The 27,914-nt window shown below is 41.6% G+C and overlaps 3 protein-coding genes across 6 annotated transcripts in view; 1 reads left to right on the top strand and 2 right to left on the bottom strand.

Moving 5' to 3' along the window:
- Window positions 1-13: 13 nt before the first annotated feature.
- ZFYVE19 (zinc finger FYVE-type containing 19) lies at window positions 14-11,606 on the bottom strand. Its single transcript, XM_042814558.1, has 11 exons — window positions 11,512-11,606; window positions 11,232-11,353; window positions 10,215-10,268; window positions 9,528-9,688; window positions 8,450-8,595; window positions 7,781-7,895; window positions 6,910-7,119; window positions 6,377-6,456; window positions 5,804-5,914; window positions 4,217-4,359; window positions 14-3,272 (listed from the first exon to the last, which is right to left on the bottom strand). Exons 1-11 carry the CDS (start codon window positions 11,563-11,565, stop codon window positions 3,206-3,208), a joined length of 1,263 nt encoding a protein of 420 aa, XP_042670492.1. The 5' UTR covers window positions 11,566-11,606; the 3' UTR covers window positions 14-3,205.
- A 25-nt stretch (window positions 11,607-11,631) lies between these two features.
- LOC122158134 (transmembrane protein 263-like) overlaps window positions 11,632-27,914 on the top strand; it is a 217,231-nt gene continuing 200,948 nt past the window's right edge. The window contains exons 1-2 of one of the 2 annotated variants that reach the window (XM_042814562.1): window positions 11,632-11,730; window positions 12,150-12,219. The gene's annotated coding sequence lies outside the window, so the exon portion shown is untranslated. Of the gene's footprint in view, window positions 11,731-11,811; window positions 12,220-27,914 lie in introns of those variants that run through there. The other variant, XM_042814563.1, reaches the window with a different exon arrangement.
- On the bottom strand, window positions 11,812-26,202 carry LOC122158132 (embryonic protein UVS.2-like). 3 transcript variants are annotated; one of them, XM_042814557.1, is made up of 13 exons: window positions 26,035-26,202; window positions 25,847-25,871; window positions 25,110-25,247; window positions 23,749-23,866; window positions 23,069-23,247; window positions 20,353-20,434; window positions 19,645-19,772; window positions 17,909-18,024; window positions 17,292-17,517; window positions 16,078-16,196; window positions 15,412-15,537; window positions 14,770-14,866; window positions 11,812-13,976 (listed from the first exon to the last, which is right to left on the bottom strand). In XM_042814557.1, exons 1-12 carry the CDS (start codon window positions 26,101-26,103, stop codon window positions 14,810-14,812), a joined length of 1,383 nt encoding a protein of 460 aa, XP_042670491.1. In that variant the 5' UTR covers window positions 26,104-26,202; the 3' UTR covers window positions 11,812-13,976; window positions 14,770-14,809. The 3 variants fall into 3 exon arrangements, with proteins under 3 accessions (XP_042670491.1, XP_042670490.1, XP_042670489.1); XM_042814556.1 differs by having other exon boundaries at window positions 11,812-14,866; XM_042814555.1 differs by having other exon boundaries at window positions 11,812-15,537.

Here is a 27,914-nt window from a genome sequence, read left to right as displayed (position 1 = left end):
AAGGCAGAACAACTTTTGGATTAGTTCTTGAAAGGAAGAAGTCAAACTTGATTTTATTTACTTATGGCTGCTCTCAGCTGAGCATTTAAGGACAGACTGAAGTACATTTTATTTACAGACAGTTTCCAGTCAACTGCTGCTTCTCAGTACCATCACACTACTAGCATAAGATTTCGATATTTGATTTGCAGATAGCATGGTAAGAACATTTCTTTAAGGTGACATTTGCCTCTTGATTATACCAAGATAACTCAGAACATGTGAAATTTCATGCATTTTTCTAATTAAAATTTCATGAAGGTGCATAAAATAACCTTCAAATCATTTTCCATTTATTATGAGCTACATTCCCCTTAAACATATTCAGGAGGCTATATTTGGATACAGCAGTTGTTACAGCAGTTACAGCTTGTTACAGCAGTTAAGGCAAAGCACATCTGCATGAACTGCAGCAATAGCAAATTAATGCAGTTTATCTGAGGCCTCTCTGTGAACCAATCTGATTTCAGATTCATTTGTTAGTATTAGTTTGAATTCTTGCTGGGGAGAAAACTACTTTTGATATTTCACGTACAAAACATATTGAGAGGAAAAGAAAATCATCTTATATCCTTATGGCACACAACAAAGAAGGAAACAAACAGATTCCTTCTTGTAGATCCCAAACTCTCTTCAGTTCTTGAATGGCTATCACTGAGGTTGATCCTCCCAGTGAGGAACTCACAGCTTACCAATACCTTTACTGCTTTACCAGCACCTTTTCAAAGCCAAGGTCAGTGTGCAACACAGCTAAGTGTGCACTGGCCAGCTAAATGTCACACAATACTCTTTCCAAATGAGATTGTTAATTGTGCTTCTGCAGACAGCTGATTGAGATTGCTCTCATGATCCTTTTGCATGGAGGCATGAGCTACAGTGGAGATGGCTTTACAAGGAGAAAGTGATTGGCCAGTCACTAAAATGGCCAATTACATGCAGAAAGCTCAGCAGCCACAAAAATGTCCGTTAGTGACTGGGCAGTGAAAAAGTCAGCATGTGTGAATGACTGAAGAGTCTTCCATGACTAAGTTCTATTTCAGGTATTGGACTGGTTGCATTTCTGGATTCCTTGGGATGAACCCACAGAAGCCAATCCAGGAAACTAAATAAGCTGCTTCAGGCTGTTAGCTGTTGCTTTACTATTGATGAACACAGGGCAGGTCTCACTGGACTCATGCTACCTAACTGCACAAGGAGCTCAAACTTGTGTTGTGATGGATCAAACATTTAAACTGCTTCAAGTAAATCACCAACTCATAGATAAAAAGGAGGAAAAAAAAAAACCACACCTGTAAAACAAGAATTAATTTGCCTATTATCTGTATGGAAAGAACCTTGGGAAGGCTGAAACCCAAAGGAGTGGATCAGTTTTAGAGAGAAGATGGCTGTTTACATCTTCTGTACATGCAAAACACAAAGGATTTAACCTGAAACAGAATTTTCAGTGGGCTGTCTTGCTGTCAGACCAACTATCCTGGTCAAATAACAACAAAGAAAGCACCATTCCCACAATGAAATGAAGCCAGAACTGCCAGAAAAATAAAGTCTTAAAAATGAAGACTTCAAACTCCTCAGGTCAGTAACTATCTACTTAGATCTTGTGTAACACAGGATTCACTGTGAGCTCTTGCATCAGAACAATGCAGTAGTTTTCCCTCCTGTCTGTTCTAATGTTAAGGCACTTGTGAAGGAGGTCTTTCCTCTCACAGACTGTGCTTCAGTGGATTGGGTTTCACCATCCCTTCCTAACAATGAGTTTAGCCAGCACTGTCAGATATACTAGCAATTTCTTGCTGTGTCAACCAGAAATATTACCACACCATGTTGTCTGATACAGATTACTACTGAAACTCCTGATCCAGTCCAACAAGTTTGCACAAATCCACCTCTGGATGTAGTTTAAGGTATTTACTGAGCTTTGGCTGGCTGACTGGAGGTGGCTGAAGTGCATGCAAACAGTTTTGCCAGCTCACCTACACAGGCAGTGACCTTCAGCACAGGGGCAAAGCAGACAGCTGGGAGTGGCAGTGTCAAACCAGACAGGCAAGATCAATTGGCAGCTCTCTGTCAAAACCAAATCATAAGGTTTTTCTGTTTGGACACTCCTGGAATTTGTCAACCTTAGACAGCTGTCTAAAGTCACACTACACTCCTGGAAGAGCTCACCCTGATGGGATATTAGAGCTGATTTCAGAAAAGTTTAATCACGTATTTCAAACGATTCTGGGTGTTAGAGCCACTGGCACGTGTTGCATGCATCTGGACTGTCTCTGGGTGGCATACAAGCACAGTAAACTGAGATTCTCTCATAGCCAGGTAAGAAATCATCACACATCTAGCATTTTTATCCTACCAGGGGAACAAGTAATAAACAGACTCAATTTTCACTTTCATAGTAACACACATCTCTCCCAGATTAACATGCTGCTCCCATAGACTACATGCAACTTATGTGCAGACACTGCTGGTCAGAACACAGTGCATCTGTAGCAAATTATCTTTAAGAAGTATTTTTCATTTCAAACATATAGACGACACTGCTCATCACTGGAGCATGACACCCTTGCACCAGCCCAGCAACACCACAGAAGTGTTTTTTCATGATTTCATTTTCCTGATCCACCTGGCTGTACAACTGAGACACCATTACAGGAGGGTGACACTTTTTAAAGGGCTATTATGAGGCATTTCCAAAAGAGATTTCAACCAGTCTGCTGTAAATAGTTTTATTACATTTTGAAAGTTCTCATCACACACCATGACATAGACAATTTCTTAGTGCAAAGTACTCTGCTGACTTGTGAACCAACATGTAAGCTGTTAGCAAAAGCACATTACTTAACAACCAGCCAACACTGCCTTAAGCATACATCTTCGCTGTTATTCACGATGCCTTACTGTCTATACTTATAGACTCAGAGCCACCACCTCACATCAAATCCTCATTTATCCCAAGCACTGGTGGCAAGCCCAGCACTTCTCTGGTTGTGTTTCTGAGGGCCAAGGCACATGCCCTCTAAGCCCCTTTTAGTTAACAGCACATCGTTTTACTGTCCAAAACATCACCCATTTTGGCTGCAAATCCATTTGGATAGCAGGAGAAGAGGGAGGGGGCCAGATGCAAGGAGTCCATCTCCTTTTCTGCCAACGAAGACTGTGATCACCACTACTTGCAAGGAAGATGATACCGAGAGGTGTGGTGGTCCTTCATGTCGAACTCATCATGGCCTTCCCTGAGAAGCAAACACAAACTGCAGTCAAGAGTAAATATGCAGGCGGGAAACTCACCCTAAGCCAGTGCCCAAGAGCAGTCTCTAAAAGAAACCTATTCCAAGGGCTGATTGATAAGACTACACCAGCAAACATGTGGACTGGTTGCTCAAGAGATTTGTTTGTAACAGAAACCTGTGATGCACTTTATGAAAAGCTCTGTTCATCCTTGCCTGATGAAGTGGGGAAATGACAGCAGACCTCTATCCTCCCCCTCCCCGTGAGCTTCATAACCAGAGACTCATTTTCAGCACCATATCTGCGATTTGCAGGCATGTTAGCAACTCCAGTGACAACAGCTAAAACTGTAGCCTGCTCCATTTGACTCTGGAAAATAACTCCTGTAGCTGAAGTACAGTGTACTGGCAGCTGTCATAGTCTTGCCAAGAAGCAGTCAGTGTTAAGACAGTAGCTTACATCTCCAGCGCAGGAATTGTATACCTGACATTTTTCATACAATTTAAGGCTTCATGGTCTCAAGCTAAGAAAAGCCTCAGGAAATTATACTATCCGATCTCCCTTCTGGGAGAATCCAGCCCAGATTATCCATCATTGTCATAAACAAAAAACAAAAAACAACCAAAACACCTACCATAAGAAGTGATGAACAATGGTCTCTCTTATCCCACACACATCAACTGTTTCAGATAATAGTTGAAACAAAGCACCCTAACATGCACTAAAGCAGTACAGACAGAATGCTTCTGTCCAGGACCAGTTTAGTCCCTGAAGCCTGGGGTAATTACTGGTAACGAGCAGTATTTCCATTAAACACTACCATTCAATTCATACCCAAGTTCCTCAAATCTTCCCACCTGTCTTCTGTTCTTCTGCCCAAGAGGAAGAACAAAAGCAGCTAAGCTTACCTATGGCCTGTCCCTCAGATGAGAGGAGCTGGAAGACTTACCGAAAACAGCGCTGGCAGTAGAGGTCCCCACTGCAACCATGGCATCGCAAAGTGGCATCTTCATTGCAGATGCAGCACCAGGGTAACTCATGTTCATCACTGTCATCTGCCTCAGCAAGAGCTATGGCAGTTGGAGCCTGCCTCTAATTCACAAAGAAAACAAAGACGCAATTCAAACCACAGCAGATACTATACAGGACTTCCATTGTAAGGCAGCTGAATGTCAAGTAGTTCAAGGGTGTTCAGACATTGCAAGAAAGCCAAAGGACAGGCTCCATGCATGTATTTAGGTGGTTAAATAAATACCCAAGATACTCACTACTAGCATTTGCCCACGAATCTGCATTGTTCAGAAGGTAAGCACCCTCATTCAGTACCTACAGCAATACAAATCAACACCGCCTGTCCTGTGCTAAAGGCTGAAGCCCAGATCTTCCAGCAGGCATCACAGCAACACCAAATAACAGACTATTCCTGCTGCAAAGGCAAATAATCAATCAGCTTTCCTGAAAAGAGTTACGTGTGGAGGGAAAGCAATGGGAAGGTCCGAAAAACAAGAGGTTGCAATTTTCTCTGTTAGAAAAAGAAAACTGAGGGACGAAGAAGATAGTTTATCAGGAGACCACTAGCAATCATTTGTACCTGAGGTTGGGCTGAAAAGACACGCTGGAATTACAGTGTTAAGTTTTATTCATAAGGCCCCCACTGTCTCTTGCTTTACAGAGCCCTTGGAGAACTGAACAACCTTATGCACACTGAAATGCACTGCCTGACCACTGGCACGGGCAGCACCTTAACACAACTGCAATAAGATGGCTTTTAGACCAGTTGTACTTGCTTTAGCAAGGGGGTTGGACTCAATCACTTGAGGTCCCTTCCAACCCCTGCAATTCTGTGATCCCAAAAGTGCAAGGTGGCATACCTACGAGATGGCTGTTTTCAATAATGCTTAGAATTAAATAATTTATTGCACCAGGGACAGGCCTGTCAGGTGTCTGTGACTCACATGTCCACTTAATTCTCATAATATACATTAGAGAAGGTGTATACATTTCCATAATAGGCTGGAATCCATTCTGAATGTAGAGTATCTTGTTACCAATACCTTCCTCTGACGTTTTAAGAGAACTCAGCCAACTGATTACTATCTAGAGATTCTGTTCTGTACATGCTGAAAGCAATGGCAGACCTCCTACTTAGCCTGGTTCAGGCTCTGGTACTAGACCATGGCTTTCTTGATCTAATTTTATTAGCAAGTTAAAAATTCTGTACTATTCACTTTGCTAGGTCAATTCTAGTTGACTTTTCTAGATTTAGAGGACACATTCTCATTCAGCAGAAAACCAGCCTGAAAGGATTACAGAGAGCAATTCTTTCTAAAAGTAAAAGATGACTCTCAGCTGTGCTCAGCATTTGTCAGCCTTACAGATGCCACTAATTCTCAGCTTGTCTGCTCTGGAGAAGCTGGGTACTTTTTTTCCCCCTCCCAGAACTGACCATAGGATACATCAAACCTTTCTTGCAGAGCTGTGCTCTCCTTGGACCCCAGAGTATATCATTCCAAGAGATCCTGCCCAGCTCACTTACCCCTTGCTTTGTTTTTTTATGCAGGTTCTGTTGTGAAAATCCTGGCTGAGTGGTCTGATCTGGAAGAATGTTGAATCCACTCGCTTCATCCAGGGCTGCTTCCTCTGTAAGCTGACAATAAAGAAGCAAAAAGCCACTTGTTTTGAATACATTTGGGAGCCTCATTCTAGACAAACCTTCCTCCCTTCTTCTTCTTGCCCCCCCCCCATGCAGTAATTGGAGGTGATTGGTCTGAACACATCTATGTAGTGTTATTCGGACAAGTGTGAGTTTGCCTCTGAACACTACGTGTGCATTGTGAACAATCAGTGCAACAGCAGAGGCCAGACCTCAGCTAATGCACTATGCTTTACAATGCATCTATCAGCAGATGCTCCTCCTATAGCTGAATGGATGCACAGGAGCTAGTATTGGAAAAGCACTAGGAGAGGGAAGGAATGAGACTGCCCAAGAACAGAAGCTCATTATCTGCATGCTCGCTAGGTAACAAAAACACTGGGAATGACTGAAAGGAAAGTAAGGAATGTAAACAAGACTGAAAGGAAAGTAAGGAAAGTAAACAAGGCCACAGACCTGTTTCAGCACTCTCTGAATGACTTCCTCCTCATCCAATTCCTCGTCGCTGTCAGGGAATTTGTACGTTTCCAGTGTAACTGCAGGAATATGAGACAAGAGACTGTGACCCATATCTGCCTCATACTTTGTGATCACTTATGTTCCAGAGACAATCCTTTGTAGTATGAGCTGGTGTAGGCACTCTGGCAGAGACATATCCCTTTAGAGGGGGACAGTTTAAAAAGCACGTTACCATATGTTTTTGAAGTTGGAAAAGGAAGATAAAAATTTGCTTTGACAACATCTCACAGTACACTATCACAAAGAGGGAAAGATAAAAGCCTGTGCTTACAGTTCCAGCCTTAGTCTTAGCTAAAATCTTTCATGCTGATTTCATCATGAACCAACCTCTACAACTTTACAGTTAATAAAATCCCAGCCTGCTTCTTGCAGAACAGAAGAATTAAATAGGTAAAGGCCTCTCAGAAAATAAACTATTCTGACACAGGAACCTAGTCTCTCTTGGGACTGTATTCTTCTCTGATACCCACCTTTCTCTGGGTCTTGGCCTCTGAGTACTGCCAATCTCTTAGCAACCTGTAAGATTTTTTCCTGCCTAGTGTTTTCTTCTCGCAGCTCAGCAGCAGCCTCTGCCAAAAGTTTATTCTTCTCTTCCTCCAGCTGTCTTGGGTCCAGATTTGCATGGGAAACACAATCTTCACTTTCCCGACTCAGGTCATTCAAGTTTCGGCCACTAACAGCTGAAAACAGACATACAGAACATGCTGGTAACTCAGCTGCAGTACTCCTTGGGTACAGCCAACACCACTGAAGCAATAGCATGTGAGCACCTTGATGCTTTCCATTAATTAATAAGAGAAGGCATGTCACAACAGGATCTGCACTTTATGTGAAGAGAAGAAGGCGAGTCAATCTGCATTTTACAGGAAGATTATAGAGAAAACACTGCAGCTGGGAAGACAACAGTATCCCAAATTTCTGATGTTTTCCAGAGCACAGATGTATTAGGAGTAGCAACAGCTTAGAATCATAGAATCACCAAGGTTGGAAAAGACCTAAAACATCATCCAGTCCAACCGTTCACCTATTCCCAATAGCTCCCACTAAACCATGTCCCTCAACACAACATCCAGCTTCTCCCTAGGTAAGTGTCAGCTTACAGAAACAGAGCAGAACAACCCTAAGATAATAAGAAAATGGAACCATTTCCCAAGCAAAGACAGTGAGATCCAATATTGAATTGGGTGCTATTCTTTGTCAATCTTGTGTCATAAGGGGGACATAAGGACACACCGGACACCTAGATCACCTGTAAGGTAGGAAGGGCAGCATATATTCCTTTCTCACTGTAGCAGGCACATTAAGAGACAAAAACAGATCTTTGGAAGCCAGAATAGATACCTTGAGGCTGGACTCCTGGACTGTCATGCTCATCAATAGAAACTTCCTCAGCTAGCTGAGTTAACAGGTCATCTGTTTGCTGTGACAGACTTCTGGTATCAGGGGGTTGGTGTACCTAAGAAACGAGAAGGGCATGGGAGAAAGCAAATGTGAGGAAGGTGGCATACTCAATTAAAAAAAAAAAAAAAGAAAAAGAAAAAGTGAGTAACCATATAATACTCTGAGGAAACAGTATAAAAAGATGCATCTACAGATTTGGGAGACTCAGCTTATAGGTATATGTTGTAAGACTTCCAAGGTTTCATTCTCAGTCTTTTTGAATGCAGCCAACATTAATGCAATCATCTAAACAAGGCAATGCAGGGCTGAACATACAGCAATTGATGCTGCTGTATGCCAAACCCAGCTCTGCCACTGCCTCTAATATAAACAAAGTGCCATTCTCTACAGTGAAGCCCATAGTAAGAGCTGCATGTGCATCACTGCTGAAAAAGGAGCATGAAGAAACAATTTCTCAGTGACAAGACCAGCAATGCTGGTCAGCAATAATGTAAACGGGAAAAGGAGACTTCTGAAGGGAGACACCTGAACAAAAAACGCTAAAGGACAAAGAAAGGCTAACATGTTGAGCTTAGAATACAGAGCTGGTGAAACAGGTGGAGAGCTTACTGGCCTGGGAGCCTGGGAGGGGGGATCCCTCCCCTGCAGGACAGCCAACCGGTCCTCCATTTCCTGCGCGGATGGAATAGGTCTGTGGTAATCCTCCTTCAGTGCAGCCAGCCTAGCTTCGATCTCAGCCTGAGAAGGGATGGATTCTGCAATTCAGAATAATCCAAGGAAGGGGTTATTGAAAACAAATAGCTTTGAATTGGTTTTATTCTGTTGTTCTTGTTTTTCCAGAATCATGCTCCAAACACCTGAGCAAAAACCTCCCTAAGTCCTTAACTCAAAGGAATAGTCATACTGCAGTAACTAGGAGATTCCTCTGCCACCCTTTTCTCCCAAATCACTGCCTCCTCCTGAGTTTATTCTTCCAGTTCTAAGACCCGTGTTAGTGTAACCTCATTTGGCAATCGGCTGACTACTAGGGACAGATACTAGGGACAGACAGAGAAGCACATGTCCTTTAGCGAGTACAGTCTGTTGCATCCTTTAACATATCCCTAGGCATCAGACTGAAATCTCTCCTGCATAATCAGGTAACCACCTTGCAGTGCCTTTCCCTCTTAGACACTGTATATAAGATTTTTTAAAAGTTTATTTTCCAATAGGCACCCCAAGGCTGTCCCGGAATCTGAGAGCTGCTGACTGGGGCAGGAGTCTGGTTTTGTTCTCTGTGAGGCCAGATTCAGAATAATAATCCCACAGAGACTGGTACTGCTGTGGATCAGCACAACGACATACAGGAAAACTTCTGCAAAATGGTTTGGCCAAAAGATGGCCCCTTTCATTCTGCAGCTACTGTGCCCAACACAGACTTTTACTGCCAAACAATGAAAAATGAGGAAGTGATTTCATAGGTAAAATACTGCCCCAGGATTGCGAAGCCACTTTCAAGAGAAATCCCAAGGGGAAGATTAATCTAAAACCACTGCAGAACCCAGCCACTGGGACAGCTCTGATCACATCACTGCCTTCAGTTCCTAAGAAGGCTGATACTGAATGCCTGGTACTTCCCTTTCCCTCCCATAGTTTTTCAAGTAGCAGCATCCCCTCCCAGGGAATTTCTGGTCTCTCCAAAACTCACTGGGCTTCCTTTCCTCCCTGAGCTTCTCCAGTCTCTCTGCAATAGCTCTGTCCTCTTTGGAGAGCCCTCGGTATTTGGAGCCATCTTGAATGAGTAGTTTTGCATCTGCCTTCTGTTGTCCTTTCAGCTGTTTTTGCTTAGCCTCAAATGCTGCTACACGCCTGTGTCAAGGATGGAAAAAAACAACTGAAAACAGAGGCTTAAATCTTGAGATATGAAAACATCCTCTATGAACACAAGCTATTTGAAGAACATCAGTATAGAGAAGTCTCTCAGTCCTGTACCAGGCTCTCCCATACCGGTACAGAGATACTGCCATGAATAAGGAAAACTGTGACTCCCATGGTGCAGCAGGCGTGGCACCATTTCTGAGGAGACAAGGAATGTTTCACCACCAGGCTTGTTTCCAAGCCAACCACAATCAGTCATAGAATAACACAGACAGGCTGCTGTTCATGAGTGTATTAAAAATTAGAGTGTTTCCTTCTACTCTCCAAAACAATAACCAAAAAAAAACCACACCTACAAAGCAAAAGCCCATCCTTAATCTAATACTGAACAAGCAAACATCCACATCACAACCTGCTTCTTTTGCTGGTTTCTATAAGGACAGAGGGGGAAAGAGCTGAAGGTCTGAAAGGTTACCCTACAGCGGAAACAGGTGGCTGATCAGCAAGCTTAACTCACTTTTTGTAGTTTTCTGGTGGTGACCATTTTGCCGAAGTGCTTTGAGACTCTTGTCTGAAACATAAAAATACTGTTATCTCTGAACTCGAGACTCCAGCAATGCTTCAAACATCTATTCTCTCAACCCGAGAGGAATCAGAATACATGTGTATTGATCACCTGGTACAGTCCTTTCATAACTCATTAATATAGAGTGATCAGCTTGTGAAAGTGACTAAGATGATACAGCTGCTTGGACAGGAGGTGACTTCATTTCTAGTCCTATGTTCTTGTTGTTTTGCTTTTGGACAAACTTTGTTTGATTTAATACAGACACCAGGAGGAGCTGAAATGCCCTTGGCCTCCCAGAGCCTGCACATCCCAGTTCAGCAAGCAGAGAGCGCAGTTAGGTAGGATTCTCAAGGTAATTAGCTTCCATACAGTACAGCTCCCTGAAAGGAGCAACAAACACAGAATTATATAACGCACAAGCTAAATTGTATTATGGAAATAATTATGTAATCACCAGTATCATGATGACATCTTCTAGGACACTTGAACATCACCAGTAAATCTTGTGTAACTGTTTCCTACCTCCTTGTGTTTGTGTCAAGCTGCTAAGCTATGCTTATATAAGGTAGTTAGCATACTTTATTCATTCTTAGAAGGCACAGCTACAAATACCTGTGCTGTGCTAAGGACAAGCAAAGGCAAACGTGGGCAACACCTTCATCGGACTGCTTTCAACTTCTGAGTCTTCCATTGTGGAAGCCGACTGTGTGAAAATCACCAACTCACACAGCCCACAAAACATAGCCAACACATACTATCTACCTGCTACCCACTCAGGGAAGAATTTCTCCTGCTCCAACCCAACAGTTACTGATACTAAACAGACAAGGGGAAAAAAACAAAACAAAACAAAACAAAACAAAAAAACAACTGAACAGCAAAAGTAACGTAGGAGAAGACCGAGTTTTTTTCTAGACGTCTTTGGAGCTGCAAAGGGAAAAAGGAAACGTTCCCGCCCACACTTACCCGGTGAGCTTCCCGTAGCACTGCTTGCACACCTTCTGCGGAGCGCTCCCGCAGCGGGGCACCGGGGCGCTGCAGCTCAGGCAGCCCGAGCAGAAGGCGCGCCCGCAGCTCCTGCAGCCGCACTGCGGGGACACGAAGCGGGCGGGTCAGCTCCCGAGCGGCGGGGCGCGACGCGTCCCGCACCGGGCCACAGCGACGGGACGCACCCGAGGCTGCGCGGCCCGGCACGCCCTGGGCTCTCCCCGAGGCCCGGCCCCGCCGACCCCTCGGCCGGACTTGCCTCTTTCTTGAAGAGGCTGAACTTGCAGGCGCACCCGTAGCAGCGGCCCTCCATGACGCCGCCATCCCACGCTCCGCAACGCCGCGTTCAGCCGGCAGGCCCGGCCCCGCCCCTCCGCTTCTGCGCGCGGCCCGACGGGAGCGGGTGAGAGGAGCTTCGTTTGAAACGCGGGAGGCAGTCGGGTTAATGGCGTGCCGTGCCGAGCTCAGCTGTGGCACAGTAAGTCGCACATTCTCTGTCCCGCACAGAGCTGCCGACGCCACGTTCCACAGCTTGCAGCACACAGGCTGGGCGGCTTGTCCTTGGGGCTCAGTGTGACAGAAGCAGCAAAGCATCACCAAATTGGATCTGGAACCCGAGTTTCAGTTTTTGTCCAGGCGAGGAACCAGTTGTACTATCAGCGTGCCAAAGCTACCCATGTTTTCAGTCTTAGTCTTGTTTTCTTGGTGGTGTAGTCCAAGTGAAGTTTAGTCCAAGTCCAAGTGAATGTTGTCTTGACCACAGTTACTCAATGCACTTTAACAACAAAAATAAACCTAGGACTAGTAGATTTTTTTGGTGCATTTCTGTAGAGCTTTATTTCAGGCTGCTTTTGTCTCAACAGAAGTGATTGACAAATCTCTGTTCTGGTTTTACAGATTAGGAAAGCCTGTTGCTCAAAGGCCCTGACTCACCTCCCAGCTAGGAACCAGGACAGTCCCAGAGCAGGTAAGATTGGGATACTTGGGCACAAACACTCCTCTCATCTTTTCCACATGCACAGGCTGATGGAAATGGCTGTATTTGAGCACAGATCTATTATGTAACAACTGCTTGTGTTATAAGGTTTGTACATACACATGAATATGTGTGTATATACGTATTCATTACAGCTGCTACTCTATTTTTTTTAAGATTAAATCCTTACGTGTTGGTTTTATAAGCTGTATGTAGTATGTGATGAACTTTGTTTAGAACCTCTCAAAATCAGTGCTGATATTTGAATCCTAAACCTTTGGCCATGATGTCCCTGGTGTCTATTGTTTGGTGATCTCAGAAACTGAACATTAATAGCAAGCCTCTACCTCATTATTACACATGGGCAATGCCCATTCTGGGCTGATAATTGTCTTTTAGATGCACATCCTCTTCTGCTATGCAGTTGAGCATACCTAAGCTTGTAGCAGGTGTCTGAATTGTATAAATCCTCCATTTAAGATTCACAGCTAATGGCGGGTGAAAACGAACAATAGTGTCAGAAGAATGTTTTGTATGTTGTGTTTCCCTGTTTGGCGGGCTGCAAATTTACAGCAAAATGACAAAATTAACTGAAGTCTGCTGGCAGGAATTCAAAAAACAGTTGGAGAAACATTGAAGCTTTTGATATCTGCAGAAGGGAGTGGCAGATAGTCTGGAGTGTTTGTGGAAGCTCCTGTAAATCTGCATGTTCATTAAGGAAAGCAGTTAACAATGACTCCTAACATAACTGATGAAATGTGGAAATCTTAGACTTCAGACAGAAAAGCCCTTCCTATGAAAGAGGGAACTTATGAATAATGTATTTCAGAAAATGCATTCCTGAATGCAGCCTACATCAGTACTGTTGAATTCATACTTTCAAAACAAATGTGAGTGGAATTTTTATAGCCAGGCTGCCTGCCCCTTAGGGCTTATGACTTGCCTGCAAGAAAGGCTTGCCTACAAATAAAGCACCCTGCTCATGCCACATTCCCACATCTGAGATTGCTACTTAATACTATATTCCTAGGGACTAGTTGCAAGACTAGAATTCCTATATGCAGTAAATTACTGTTTCATGAATTGTTCATGCTTCTCTTTTGAATTTATGAATGTTAAAAATCTGGACCTAGGAAGCCTGATAGTAGAGCCCCACATTAGGCCACGAAAAGAAAATCTGAAATAGTACTGAAATTACCATCAAAGCTGTCAGCATTGCATATTTAAACTAGGATCCATGCAAGTTTGCACTGGGGATTATTACTTTAGTTCCTCCTTGAAAGTCGGACCCAGAGAGAATTAGCATTCGTACAGTTTGATGTTTAGGTTAAGATATCAGAATTGCCTTCTCCCCTCTTCCATGAACACACACAATCTGTATTCCAGGTTTGTACAGAGAACATAAATCCAGCAGGATATGAGGTTGAACTGGAAGACATACATTTGTACATACATACATGCCATGCAAAACATTACTGTCTTTGAGGTTGGGTTCCTCTAGCTCTCCTTAGCTCTTTGTGATCAGCAGTTCAGTTCATGATGGGATCATACTTTTAAAAACTTTGGAGGGAAGATCATGGAGTTTCCATCCTGAATGAGACCCAAAGTACTTAGGCACCCAGAGCCATGTTTGATGAGTTTTGCCTGTTGCAGCTTGTTAAAAACAGCACCGGTTTTTGGCAGACTAGTTCCTTCCAGCTATAGCACAGGTGCAGCCCTCAGGTACTGCATCCAAATTACCTGCCACGCTGAAAAGGGAGAATATACTGTATTCTACTATATCAGCATTTCTCCATGCAGAAACACAGTAAGAAAAAAGCATTTTATTAGTAACATAAGGAGATAGTACCGAACAGGTACTGTCCCAGGCTTATGCTACAGCCACCCAAGTGTCTCCTCCTTGCTTGATTTCCTCAATAGTTTGCATAGCCAGATCAGCTCATAAGAGCTACAAGTATTTGTTGTCGGCTTTATATGCAGTTTCCTACCACAGTGCAGCCAGGCTCTAGACCTTTATGCCCACAGCACATCAGATATTATTCTGAGGATAAAAACTATCCAGTGCTTAAAAAGCAAAATATTACAGATCTTTAAAAAAGGAAAAAGAGAAATCTCCATAATTCAGGATTTTCTTAGCTGCCTTCCTGGCACTGGGAAATTGAACTGGCATTCTCTATGTGCTTTTCTTCACAAAGATATAGTTGCTGCAAGAAAATCTATTACATTTTATCCCATTCCAGCTTGGCAGTGGCATTTAACTCTTAACATACCAAGTAAAAGTAAACTGTTATCTGTCCAGAGTAGTGATTTTTTTCTCTTCTTCCGACTTATAAGAGATAGGAGATGCTGCTCTGAAGTCAAGATACTTCACACCTAATATGATATTCTCCAAAGTTATTGGCCCTATTTCTATTCAGAGAGCTTTCCGTTATGTTTTCAGGCCTCGTTTTGAGGAAAGCAAAACAAAACAAAACAAAAAACAAACACAGTAATATCCCAATGGAAGATTTCAATACCTGACTCAGGCCATGGCTTACTTACAAAGTGGCAGCAATAGGTACTTCCTTCCTTTCCTTCTCTCTCACTGTCTGTTCCTGCCATTAAGTTTCTTCAGCCAAGTCTGTTCCCTGTTCTGTTTCTGGTTAAGAAAGTAATGCAGTTATTTGAGTTGAAATGCTGCACAGGAATGTTAACATGCATCTTCAATGTGAAGTGGTCATTTCCAGGCTAACCACTGTGCCTGTACCTACTGTATAAACAGGCTAGGCTTCAAAGCATAAACAAATGTCTGAAGGTTCTTCTGTATGAATACTGGAATGCAGATTAGGGTTACATGGAATTGTCAGAACACAGGCTCTGGAATACAAGTTGCTCCATAGCCATATTCCAAATTTTTCATGGGTGGTTTCTACTGCTATGGGTGACTGAGAATCTACTTACATAGTTTGTTTTTCTACTGCATCTCGCCGTGCAATACCAGCAATGGAATTACTATAACAAAAGCTTAGAGCCTCAGAAGCAGTGGCTAGTTGCTCTCATACTTTCATCCTGCATTTTCTAGTCCCCGTCTGTGTAGTGTTACCTATGAAATGTATAGCTCAACTTGAATCCGGCCAACTCCCAAACTGTGTCACTGTGAAATTCAACCAGCACAAAATTTGCAGTGGAAGTGAAGTCTGCAACCTTCTTTGTCCCACAGTAAGGGCCAGCTGCTGGTGATGTAGGTCGGCTTCCATCGTGTATGAGCAAATAGTCATAGATGCATCTGTCATTATCTTCCAGCTCAAAGAATAACATTTTAAGAGACACCTGAAGGAAACACAAGAAAAGTACAGTTTCTGAATTATATCTTGTTCTCTTAGCCTTCGTATTTAACGAATGCTAACTGTTTAAATCCTTTATGTACAGGCCCTGTTTTCATTCTGTATTCGTCCTACATCCTGACCTTATATTGTAATATAAATTATTAGCAAATTGTTTGCTTAGTTCATGAGCATTAAGTCTGAAAGGAGAAGCAAAAGATCAATTTTGTACACTTTAAATTTCTTTCTCAAGAAACACAAAAACAACACCTGTGCAATATTTCAGTTTTCTAGTGGGAACTCTTACCTAGGGATTATTATGAGCAAAGCCTGCAAAGTACAAGCCGAACTCATAAAAGTTTCACATGCAGGCGTTAAGATTTTCTCTTGATGATCACCTCAAATACCAAGAGCCAGCATAAGGTCTTAAACTGAATTTACGTGTTCAGATTTTCACTCTGCCATTACAGCTATTATGTTACAAAACAAAACAAATTGATTCCATTAGGGAACATCGCTGCAAACAGTGAAAGAATCAGTTCTTTACCTTATATCCTACTGGAGAGCTGATGACCCAGAAGCATGCCCGGTTTTTGGGGTATTTATTGGGGTAGTTTGGAGAGGTGATGATTCCACTGGAGTCTGTGAAAGTACCTCCACAATTCACTGAGTAGTAGAAAAAAAAAAAAGGACGGTATATTAACAAGTATTTTGACAGTAGAAAGAAGCTTGCTTGTACTCTCCTGTATTCTTTCTTCAAGCCAGGAAAGGATGCGCTATGAAGAAAATATATCAGCAACAGATTTTCACTGCTTAGCATTTTTATCAGCAGCTGTACCGAAGGCACTGAAAACTTGGCTGCTAAAAAAACCTTTGAAGGACAGGGAACAGATGAATCTAAAGCTACATTTGCCATATGTGTTACCATGTTAACGTAGCATTCTAATGGAACTACCTTACAACTCTTTCAGAGAAGAACTAGGTTAAGTATTTGAGACTGCATTACTGAGCTAGATCTGATGTCATCTAGAAATTACTCCATCAAGCCTAATGCAGAAAAACAAGGATACATTTTTAAGACTTCTTCAACTTACATTTTTTAAGGATTGCAGCTTAAGCTGAAATAACACAATAGCCACTTATTTGTTCGCTGCCTTCTAACTGAAAGCATGTTGCAGCACAACAGAATTGTCTCCAGCAGTATACAACGCATTTTGTATGCTTATAAAACAGACACCCCCGAAGTGAATACAGTAAGCACTGAGTTTCATGCAGCATAGCAGAGCTATTTAAATCAGAAAGTGTAAGCTACCCAAGGTTATTCTCTCCTGTTGCATAAAATGCACTAAAACCTTTAATACCATATGAACCAAATCTTTGCTTTGCTTCTCTCTGGCATGATTTCTCTTGGCATTTTGCAGTCTTTTCTTCTTTGCTTGCACTTTTCACGTTAGTCACAGTCATTGCATTGTTCTTATTTACATAAATTTTGCTAAAGATGTGAAGATGCCCAGCAGAGGCTCTGAGAAGAATGTTACTAAGTTACTCAGAATTACTAGTGTGAGACCCATGCAGCCTCTTGTTTTGCCCACTGCTAACCTTCAGCGTCATCATTGCTCATCCTACTGTGTTAGTAATACCTATGGAGGTGCAAAGACTAACAGATAAACCTGCCCTGGATTATGCGTTCAAAAATGTTCAGTTCTTCCATACAAATACAACTAATACTGTACTCTGAGCTCTTTTAAGGAGTATTCATACCCCTGTTGTAGGAGGCTCTGAATCCTGTGGCTGTAACAGTCTCGTCACTTGCAAACTCTACCAGCATTGTTGATCCTGAAGCAACGATGGAAGGCAGCGGCCCCTGCCCACAGTATTTGTCCAGCAAGACAGGAGAGTTCTTGCTGTTTCCACTGTAAACTTTTACATAGTCAGATGAACAATCTGAGGAAGTTTGGAGATCAAAAGCCTCAAACTGCAGGAAAATCTTGAGAAACAGAAAACACATTGGATTTACTGCTATACACGAGGAAAGATTCAAATTACCTCACTGTTATGAAGCAAACTAGGAACTTCCATTCGTTTTATTATCCATGTGTCACTGCAATTTTATTGCCTGTATAATAGGAGCATAGAATTTCACCTGCCATCGCTACTACTGTGCCCCAATAACTGATATTTGGTTATTGCTTATCCTCAAAAAAACACGCAATCTTAACTGGATAAAGAAGTTACATAGTAACGTTTTATGGTATTACCAGAAGTGTTATGAAAATTGTCGAGACTTTCTTCTCATTCACTATATAACAGAATAAATGTCATCATGATAAAACAACATGGTATAGCCCTGCTGCTCTGGTTCAAACATTAAAAATTACCTTATTCCGACGGATGCGGATCAACCACAGGCAGTTGCTGTTGTTTGGGTATGGGGATGGGTAATTGACGGAGGAGAACGAGCCTTTGGGTTTTGGCAGTACAGAGCTACAGTAATCTGAAGGGAAGAACCAAACAGTGCTGAAGAGAATAAAATCACACTAATCTTCCAGAAATTCCAGACAATTCTCTCCAACCATTATGATTAGTCAAGCTTGTAAAAAAAATTATGCCTACAATTGTGTTGATGTTCCTGGTGTAAAAAATATTCAAAACCATCAGCAAACTCAATTACTTATGAAGGTACTTTGCTGCTTCATCTACTCATTTTATTATTTTTAAACAGTAGGGCTCCACCCACTTATTTCAGTTTCCTGAAAAAGATCTGGATCTTTCATTAACTTGCTTAACCTTGATCAATAGCAGTTTCATTGATAGTAGTACATAAATTCCCGTGAGCAAATGTATGTGCATTCTTAGGTGTATGCAAAATAAAGCTTAGAACAGATTCTATCAAAACAAAGAAAGAGATAGGCACTGTGGAAAAACTAACACAGCACTGAAGTCAGGTTATAAAATTAGTGATTGGCATACAATGCTTGATCTCATGTATATTACATCTTTCTCTCACTCCCTGCTTTCACCAAGAGAACTGGACTTTTTGTCCTTTTTTATTTCTGCCGGGGTCTATGGGGTTTTGGTGTTTCGTTTTTCTTAAACCTTGTCCTGCTTCCCAAATGTACAGATCTAATTAGGTAATTACATAATAATGCTATTGGAGTGTGATTCACTCCCAGCTTCGCTATCAAGAACACTTTTAAGTACTTTTTGTAGTTATCTTTGAGATTATGACAGTTGCAATTAAACTGAAAACATGTCTTATTTGCAGTTCAACTGCAACGTCATTGCTGAGAGGTGTTCCTCTGTATACCTACATCCTCAAGTGAAGAAATGCTGATTCCTTTTGATTACTGATGACCATTTGACTTAAGTACTTACACAATTCAAAGCAGAATTTGGCACTAACTGTAGTCATGTTTCTTAGTTTTTTGGTGGAAACTAATTGAGTAACATCTCTGAAAAGTCAAATACTATATAGATCAATTAGCCTATGTGCTGGGAATCAGCACAAAAAATGCATGTGGCCAGAGCAAGTCTGGGATTTTACTTGCATTCTTTTGTGTCTCTCAGCTGGAGAGTTCCTGCTTTGGAGAAATGTTCAGTATTTCTAGACATTCAGATACCACAGCAATGAGTGAGAAGTCGATGTGGGCAAGGAGGTAGATAACTGAACAAAAAGCCAAGGGAATTCCTCTCACAGATGTTCTATTAAGCCTAAGTGATACCCATACAGCCCCGCAGTCATTTTTTAACTGAAAGAAATCAGAAACCCACTGGTGCTATTGCAGAATAAACTAAACTTGAATCATGGCTCTGGATTGTTCATATGCTTTCCAACCTTCAGAGCTTTCCTAAAACAAGGAATTCACAGAAGTACTACCATGGTTTCTAGTGGATTTTGCTTATGTCAAAGGGCAGGGAATAGGTCAGCATAACTCAATGATAGCATATTACTGAAAGCAAAGTGCCCTTCCCAAGAAGACTGCAGCTTGGCACAGAGACAGTTCTGTTCCACCTCTTGTAGGGCTGGGGAGAGATGGGCAGTGGGCTGAGTTCCTCTGGGGATGTCTGACAGTGGTTACAATAAGTACTGAGCTGGCTATCTTACTGCACTTACTGCACTTGTAGAGCTTGTTGATTTTAGCTACATCCAAGTTACTCAGCCCTTCTCTCTGCCCAATGGGCACCAAAGGGTTAGGAACCGGTACAATAGTTGGTTTCCCAGGAGTGCTGGAGAAATCATACCTGTAGAAATAAGGAAGTCATATTTCTAAATCATTTCTATTAAATATGAACTTGATCATACTCCTGTGCCTCACAATTTTTATTGCACTGTATTGTTTAGAAGTTGTTTCTTGCTAACAGAAGTAAAGGAGGTGGTACATGATACAAACTTGTATGTTATGAACCAAAACACAACTATGATAGTCCTGGATAAATACTTTTCATGAGACAGCATACATCTTAATGATGGAAAAAAATCCATCTTTCTTCTCTCTGCACCCAAATAGTGTTGTCTAAAATAAACGTAGTACTAACTGGTATCTGCCCAGCATGGACTTCCAAACTGTTTTATTTCAGTGTCCCAGTCTTTGAAACACAGCCATGTCAAAGGCCTCTCGTAAGAGAGGTGACCGTAGTGACAGAAAACATTATCCTGTGCTTTTTTCTTCTATCAATATCAATTTTGTTTTCCAAGAATACTGCTGACAAAGCACACTTACTCTAAAAAAAAAAAAAAAGAAAAAAATCGTTCCCTGCACAGAACAATTTCTTCTCCCTAGATCTGAGTGGATCCTATGAAAGCACGCACTGGAAAACTCACGCGCCATAGTGCATCACAGAAGAGTAGTCATAGGGAAGGCCCAGATTTTTGGAGTTCACTTTTCCAAAGTTCCCTTGTTCTCCTGCAAGGCAGAAGAACAACCGTTCATTTAGAGCAGTATTACTGCTATCAGACACCACCTGCTGTTGACACTGTCGTAATCCTAATAAAAGTAAATTACTGTACAGATTGTGAAGTCACACTAGGATCTTCCAAAACAACCAAAACTTTCTGATGTCCATGGGAGCTTTTTTCCACTGAATTTAGCAGGTTTCAGAGTATAAACTGAGGAAAACAAGAAAAAAATTCAATGTAATCCATGAATCTAATTCCATTCTTCAAGGAGATGTATTCATCTCTCCACCTTCATTTACGAATATATTTTAGTAGGTTATATTGGACATTAGAAGCATCCAGCTTATGTCCCAAGAGGTTTGTCCATACCTTAACAGAGAATGCTGTCTGGCTACCTAGATCAAGTCAGAGGTGTGTATGACCGACCCACCAAGCTGTCTTGCTGAGCCTTTCCACTGTGCAAAGTAATACAGGGATATAAGACCTCAAGAGAAAGGTACTAGGTTTACCTATTACTCACACTTAAGTTACCAACCATATTCTGGCTTTGCCTCTGATCAAATCCATCAGCAATGGCTACAGCCAAATATTATAGCTTACTTTAAGTATGGGCACTCAGTAAAATCTGTTAGAAATAATCTGTCCAAATACAGCTACTGGTAATGCTTCCCTCAAGGTAGCTGCTGTGTACCTCCCCATTTTATCTGTTTAGCCTTAGAAAACTCCTGTTAGAAAGTATCATATTGATAAAGGAGTGGGGCCCACAGACAGACTAGGATTCACATCCCCTAGCATTCATTCTCTGAGGCACAGCTGGAGGGAGTTTGATCCCGTTCTAATATGGATGCACCTATTTCTCTCTATTGCCTGGAGAGCCTGTGAATTGCATCCTGGTCCTCTTGTCCATAAGAGGTGAGCAGGGTCAGAGCAGAGCTCAGACTCTGACTCTGAATGCAGTCAGCATTGCCTCGAGGCTAATTTCCTGACCACTGAGCACTCCTTCTTAGTTCGACATCTGTACCTCTGTTATTGTAACTAAGGGTTTGTAAACAACAAGCCATCTGGACAAGAATTCAACACTGGGAACTCATCAGAAGATCATCCTGACTATCTGACTCTTGAGTTCATGCAATTTGGCTGGCAATCTTGCAGTCAGAGTCAGCCTCTTCCCGTAATAGCCATCTGTGTTGGTCCCAGAGAGGGCTAAGAAATACAAAGAGAAAGTCCTGAACTATACAAAGTTTGGGGATAAACATTATTTTGGAACTTTTTGTAGCTCAAGAACTCAAAGCTCAAACTGGTTCTCATTAGCATTGGCGTTCCCTGCTCAATTACGTTTTTATCTCAGTTCCTCTTATCTGCTATACTGACTTAAGAAAATATAATCAGTAACTTCACAGCTTCTTTTGAGATGATGACCAGAGAAGAGCACATTTCAAATGCGGTGAAACGTTTAAGCATGTGGCTACTGTTTGGCATGTAGATACTTAGCTGAACTCCTTCATTAAAGAAAGGGGTAGCAGTAGCCTGGTTGGACAACGGGCCAACAAACTATGCTGCCCTGTAATGTGCTGGGAAGCTAAGGGTCACACGTACAGGAGAGCTAAGACCTGCACAGGCATGGGGACTTAACCCATTGTATCCACTAAAAAAAAACAAAAACAAAAACCAACAACAAATATCTGCCAGAATCTAAGTACAGTGACTCAGAATGCTGAAAAGGACGCTCTGAGTACAGTTTTGTTCCCAAGAAGTTTGGGAAAAGCAAGCAGAGTTTCAAGTAGCTAAGTGGACAGTAAATGATCAGGCTGTATACTGTCAAAACAAAGGATTTGAATAGCTTCCAATGTAAATTGAGGGGGTAAAAACAAACCCCAAACATCCATAGTTACGAAGTCCTGGCAAGGGAAAAGCAGATTATGTGCAAGAACTGGGAGCCTACGGAATGTCTTGAGGTCTATTTCTGTACCACTAAAGTCAGGAGGATCTCTACCATCAGCCCTGTTAGCCACATAGTTTTGTTGGTTTTTATAAACAGATGATGTGCACTAACAGCCTTCATAAACACAGATAGCTTTTCAGTTCATTTCCCCTGCACGTCTTTGCCTTTCCCCCCCTTTCCCTTTTGGTGCACAGTCTAGTCTTCCTTCCATTTCCCCTCATCAGCTCAGTCTATAGACAAGGAGCTCAGAAATATCCTTTAAGAAATCCTGTTAATGAAACATCATGATCTAATTGGCTGATATATTCCACTGTTTTACCATCCTTGTTTCCAGAAGTGGTTTCCTAACGTGACCTCAATTCAAGTGATTGTAACTGGTTGCTGCTTGTGCTGCCCACGATAGAAAGCAGATGCTTCTTTTTGCAGCATTTTATGATCCTTATGATCTTGATATTGTGGGTAGAAGACAAGTCTGGGCTCAGCATGGCAATCTCAACAAGAATGTAGAACTACTTTTAGGTTGCATTTGCCACAGAGTAACAAACTCACAGGGAACAAGAAATCCCACCACAGTGCGCACATCTCCACAGCTATTCAGCCAGGTGTTGCTGCTGCTGCTGATGTGCACAGCTGTTCTCAGAAGAAACACTCAGCTATATCTCGAAGCATTAGTTTTCTTTTAACACCGAGTGGGCTCACCTGCCATAATGTGTTCCCACATAATTTTGACAAACTTGTCCCGATCGCTCCGTGCCTGTTCGTGGATGAAACCCAGCGCGTGGTTCATTTCGTGCTGAATCGCTCCTTTATCCATACAGCCATTTTTCACCAGGCCTACTGCTTGACGTCCTCCAATTTTTCCAAAGTAAGACCAGCAGCTAAGAAAAGCCAATTTTAACAAAAACAGTTGCGTTCAGCAAATACAAATAAATATATATACTGAACATGCCACCATGGGCCTCCAGATACGCAGCCCCAAAGAGAACACACACAGTCGCTGGTGTGAGATATCCTGACTACTTGAAAGCTGCCAAAGAAATTGCAGAGGGAGAAATTGCTCTTGTAAAACAGGTGTAGCAAACTTAGGTGAAGCAGTTCAAGTCGGTAAGCAAAAAACCTGAAAGAATTTTCACAACAACTAAGGAAAAAAATAATTTTGGATTATAACGCATTATCTTTAATGAAGTCCACTCATCTTTTCCTGTAGCCTGTTGAATGATATAACTACCAGTATATCTAAAGAAAAATGAAAAACTGCACCTGCTTTCTACATCTTGACTCCTAAGATAAAAAGGGAAATTACTTAAAATCTGACCAAAATAGAAAAGAAACTGAAAGACATTTTGTATACTTCCAGACACAGGAGACAGGGAGCTTACCTCTGCCCGCGTTCAACATATACATAGTCTGTTTCTGTAGTGCGATTGACAAACTTGACACAGGTCAATGTGGAGACCTCTTGAAGAGCATCAGCAATCCAAGACCTCTCTGCCAATGCTAGGATGAGAAAGGGGCCAGAAGTCTTGGTTAGTTATTTAAAAATAAGGTTCACCGATAGGATGCATTCCTCTAGATCTCTACAGCACTCTTTACCTTTTTATCCTACAAATGTACTGAAGAAAGGCACAGAGCCTTCAGAGATTAAGTTGATCAGATTTTGAAGGAATATGTAATAATTATAACTAGCCCATACGCATTCTGCAGGAGAAGGCTGATGAAAAGCAAAAGACTGGCAGAACATTAAAAAATTAAACAGTTTAAGATGCAAATAATTGGACTGAAACATCCCAAATGAACCATCTGACCTTAGTTAAGCATGGAAAAAGCAGCTTGTTTATCAGAGGTAATGAATGTCTGCCACACACCCCTTGAAACCATTTGAGACAGCCAGTGTTAGGAAGCTCAGACAGTGTTTCTGTTCAAGTACCAAATGTAGATTGTTTATCTGCTTTTGAACATTTTCGCCTATTTTGGCTTCCTCAATTATGAGTCATCTACAGTTACCTTTCATATCAATTTCCTCATCTTTAAAGTTTGGAGAGAGCAAGGCAGAAAGAATAACCCTTACCTAACCACAAGACTTAGGTGTGTTCTAGAAACACATGAGCAGAGTAGCAATTAGGACTGGGCTCTCCTCAGCAAAACCGGTAACACAAACCAGTAGCACAAAGGTTTCCTTTTCTCGGGAGTAGGAATTGGGTCCAGCCTGACATCAGGGAAGCCTCCACAGGGGAGAGGTGGAGGACCCACAAAGCGCATAAGAAGCCTTCTGGAACAAAATTTTCCAGATGAAGACATTGGCCCTGCAGCCTTTTCCACTAGACAGATCATTTATGACATATTTGAAAGAAAGTCAGTGTTAAAATAATTGCTTCTGGTGGTAATTATGACAAATACTTTCCTAACGTGGACAAATTACATATCTTTTTCATCTGTACTTGCTGAATATCAAAGTGCATAGTAGCTAGCAGAAATGGACTATTATTTGCAATTAAAATTAACTGGTATTTTTTTTATATAACAAGCACTGCTTGAGTAACCACATTTTAGTGCTTATGCCTAGAATGTTTGGAGTCTTAGCCGAAGTGCCGTAGGGCCAAGAGATTAGCAGAAGAGACATGTTGATAAGTTCTCATTCGGACTCAGACTCCATCTGATGCATGGCACAACACCATAAAATATTAAAACAGGGACTAAAAGTTCAATGCTAGCTTTACTGTGTCCATTTGTATACACTTACAGAAATCAGAGGAGATGTTAACTGGAACTTTGACTAGTCCATCCTGTGACTTGGGCCATAAACAGCTCTCACAGTTAATTGCACTGCGTTGTCCTCTTCTCAGGAGAATGTCTCCTTCATGGACAGCTATTTTACTGTCTGGCAGATGAAGGAAATGAACATTCAAGGCACTGAGACATCAAAGAGAAGTGCAAAAGGAAGATGAGAGGCATACACTAACCAAAATTTTGTACGTTCTGAAATTTTTTCCACTGAAGTTTATTTCCCAAAAAGGTGACAAAAGATAAGTGAATTCAGTTTAAGTGAGTCTAGTATACATAGACTGGTCAGGCTTACCTTTCCTTGCCATATATTTATCACAAACTGTAGCTACTGGTTATTATGTCAAAAATGTACAGTAGTTTTGGATACAACAGAGAGGGAAGTGACTTCCATCACACAGGGAAGAAATCAAAGTCACACGTATACTCATTTTTGAGGGCACATGTGGAAAAGAACATTCAAAATAACAATTACTCTGTAGTTCTTCTAAATTTCTTTATTGTGACAGCATAAATAATCAAATCATAATCAAACTGAATGTGACTTTAAAACACATCTGAGTTTTGTGAATTATTTTCTACAGATACAGTAAACATTTTCAAGAAGAAAAATGTAAGAGACATAGAGAATGAAGTATAGAGAAGGAACCACCCAAGAATTGCAGTAATTTATAGAATAGTTGCAATCAAACTCACCTAAGTCATTGTTTCTTGTAGCTATCTGAAAAAAAAAAAAAAGTACATTTTTTACATATACTTATCTCAACAGCAGAAAAATTACATTGTGTAGAATCACAGCATTTTATAAATAATTTTAACATAGAGCAACAGAGCAGCACAGCAAAGGCAATATGAAGTCTCAGCATCAAGGAGCAGCAACACACCTGGACAGGTTTGCTTAGAACAAAGCTATAGAGAAATGCAAATTGAGTTGGCAGAAGAAGGCACTTCATCTTCAAGTTTCTGAGATGATCTCTGCTCTGCAGCTCAGTTCTCAAGGCCGTGACTAGCTTACTTGGGACAAGCTTTATGGGAAATCTGCCTTTAACAAGTGCAACAGACTTAGATAACGAGTAGTAGTTTCACAAAACAAACAAGCTGCAGGACCTCAAGAGAATTGTCAGACTCTTACTTCTTATTTATCTTCAGAGAAAACAGAGGAAGTGGAGCAATAGGAAAGAAAATCCAGCAACCTTGAAGTGACTCATCTTTAAGAACCCATGAACTGCTGCAAATTCCCTCACTGCTGACCTAGGGACAGGATATCTGGTAGTAGTCTGTTTACAGCAAAACTCAATGTCAAGGAACTCTTTGATCCATCTGTACTGACTACCTGTCCTAGAAACAGCTTTGCACACTGCCAGGAGCCACCCTGTTCTGCAGAGCCCAGCTCTCAGCCAGGGCAATGGAAATGTGCTGGAGACAGAAGTTGATTGCTGTGTCACTGTTCTCCCCCCTCCCCCATTGCCCTATTATGCAATATCACATCATCACTGGTGGTGATTGTGACTTTTATAAAACCATGAACTCCCTGAGTTTTGGCTTCCCGTCTCTGGGATGCCCTTCCTCATTTGATGTCCATGAGTAGAAACAAGCCTGAATAGATGCACAGCACTGAATCCTAGAAAACCTACATTATAAGAGTTGTGCGATGCAGATGTTTGCACTGAGGCCATGTGACAACAGTTACAGGTCTGCTCTAAGTTTCAGCCTCTGTGCAAATATCCAGTGCTAGAGAAAAGCCTAAGGATTTGCTGCATTAGATCTTCAGGAAGCAAACAAGAAAAATGTATGAATTTTGTTTCTGCAGAGAATTTCAAGAAATCTACAGGGTTCACAGCAGGAATTGATGGAGAGAACCTTCTAGGTATTTCACTATGAAGGTTTTAACTGATATTAAAGTTTTGCTCGGAATGTTTTCATTTTACCACGCTGATTTTTAATTCCTAAACTTTCTAACATATTGTACGCTTCTGTGACATCCACAATTCATTTAGTCAGTTTTCTTGTAGATTATACTCCCATAACATGTATAAAGGACTCTTTTTGCCCTTGGCTGACAATAGGATGAAATTCAGAAGTCCTTGTTAGTTAGTTATGCTGCTAACCACAGGCCCTCCTGTACAGTTCTGAGCAACCTCAATGTCTACTGAGGAATCAGGTACAGAAGAGGCAAGGGGAATCACAGGAGCACACTGCTACACATCACAAAATGATCAAGGAGAGAGCAAAAGACAGTAAAAGCATTTAGACAATAAAAGCATGAGGGAAAAAAAAAAAAACCAAACAGATCACTGTGCAGAGCCTGGAGCTAGGTCACTCTGGGTGACAGTCTGGAGGGCTAGAAAAGAGCTTTGAAGTTCTGCCATGCAGTTTTGCATATCCATTCCAGGCAAGGCTGTAATACCTTATTGGCTCCAGTTGCAGAGTACAGATGGGAGCAATTCCTGAGTCAGGAGACTTACTGCTGCTTAATTCATTTTCCTGACTGTCAGAAAGAATGGGGTATTTTTCAAATTTCATATCACCTGCTAACTTCACACACTGTCAGCAGTTATTTTGTAGATGCAAAAAACTTTCAGTACTGCTTGCTTACATTATCTAACTTCATGCTTTGATATCCTAGCAGATTTTTCAGGACTTGAACTCATTATCTCTCCAAACAATTTGAATTCATGCCTGTAATTTGTGCTCTTTCTCCTATGTGCCCTTCCTCTTGTACCATCTTTTGACTTTTGTCCTTAGCCATACTGTCCTTGTGCTA

This window comes from Centrocercus urophasianus, unplaced genomic scaffold (genome assembly GCF_019232065.1).
Source record: "Centrocercus urophasianus isolate 14NV4802_14NV808 unplaced genomic scaffold, USGS_Curo_1.0 seq_14, whole genome shotgun sequence".
NCBI classification, from domain to species: Eukaryota; Metazoa; Chordata; class Aves; order Galliformes; family Phasianidae; genus Centrocercus; species Centrocercus urophasianus.
Note: the sequence above shows the minus strand (reverse complement) of the source record. Positions and strands in the feature narration are given on the sequence as shown.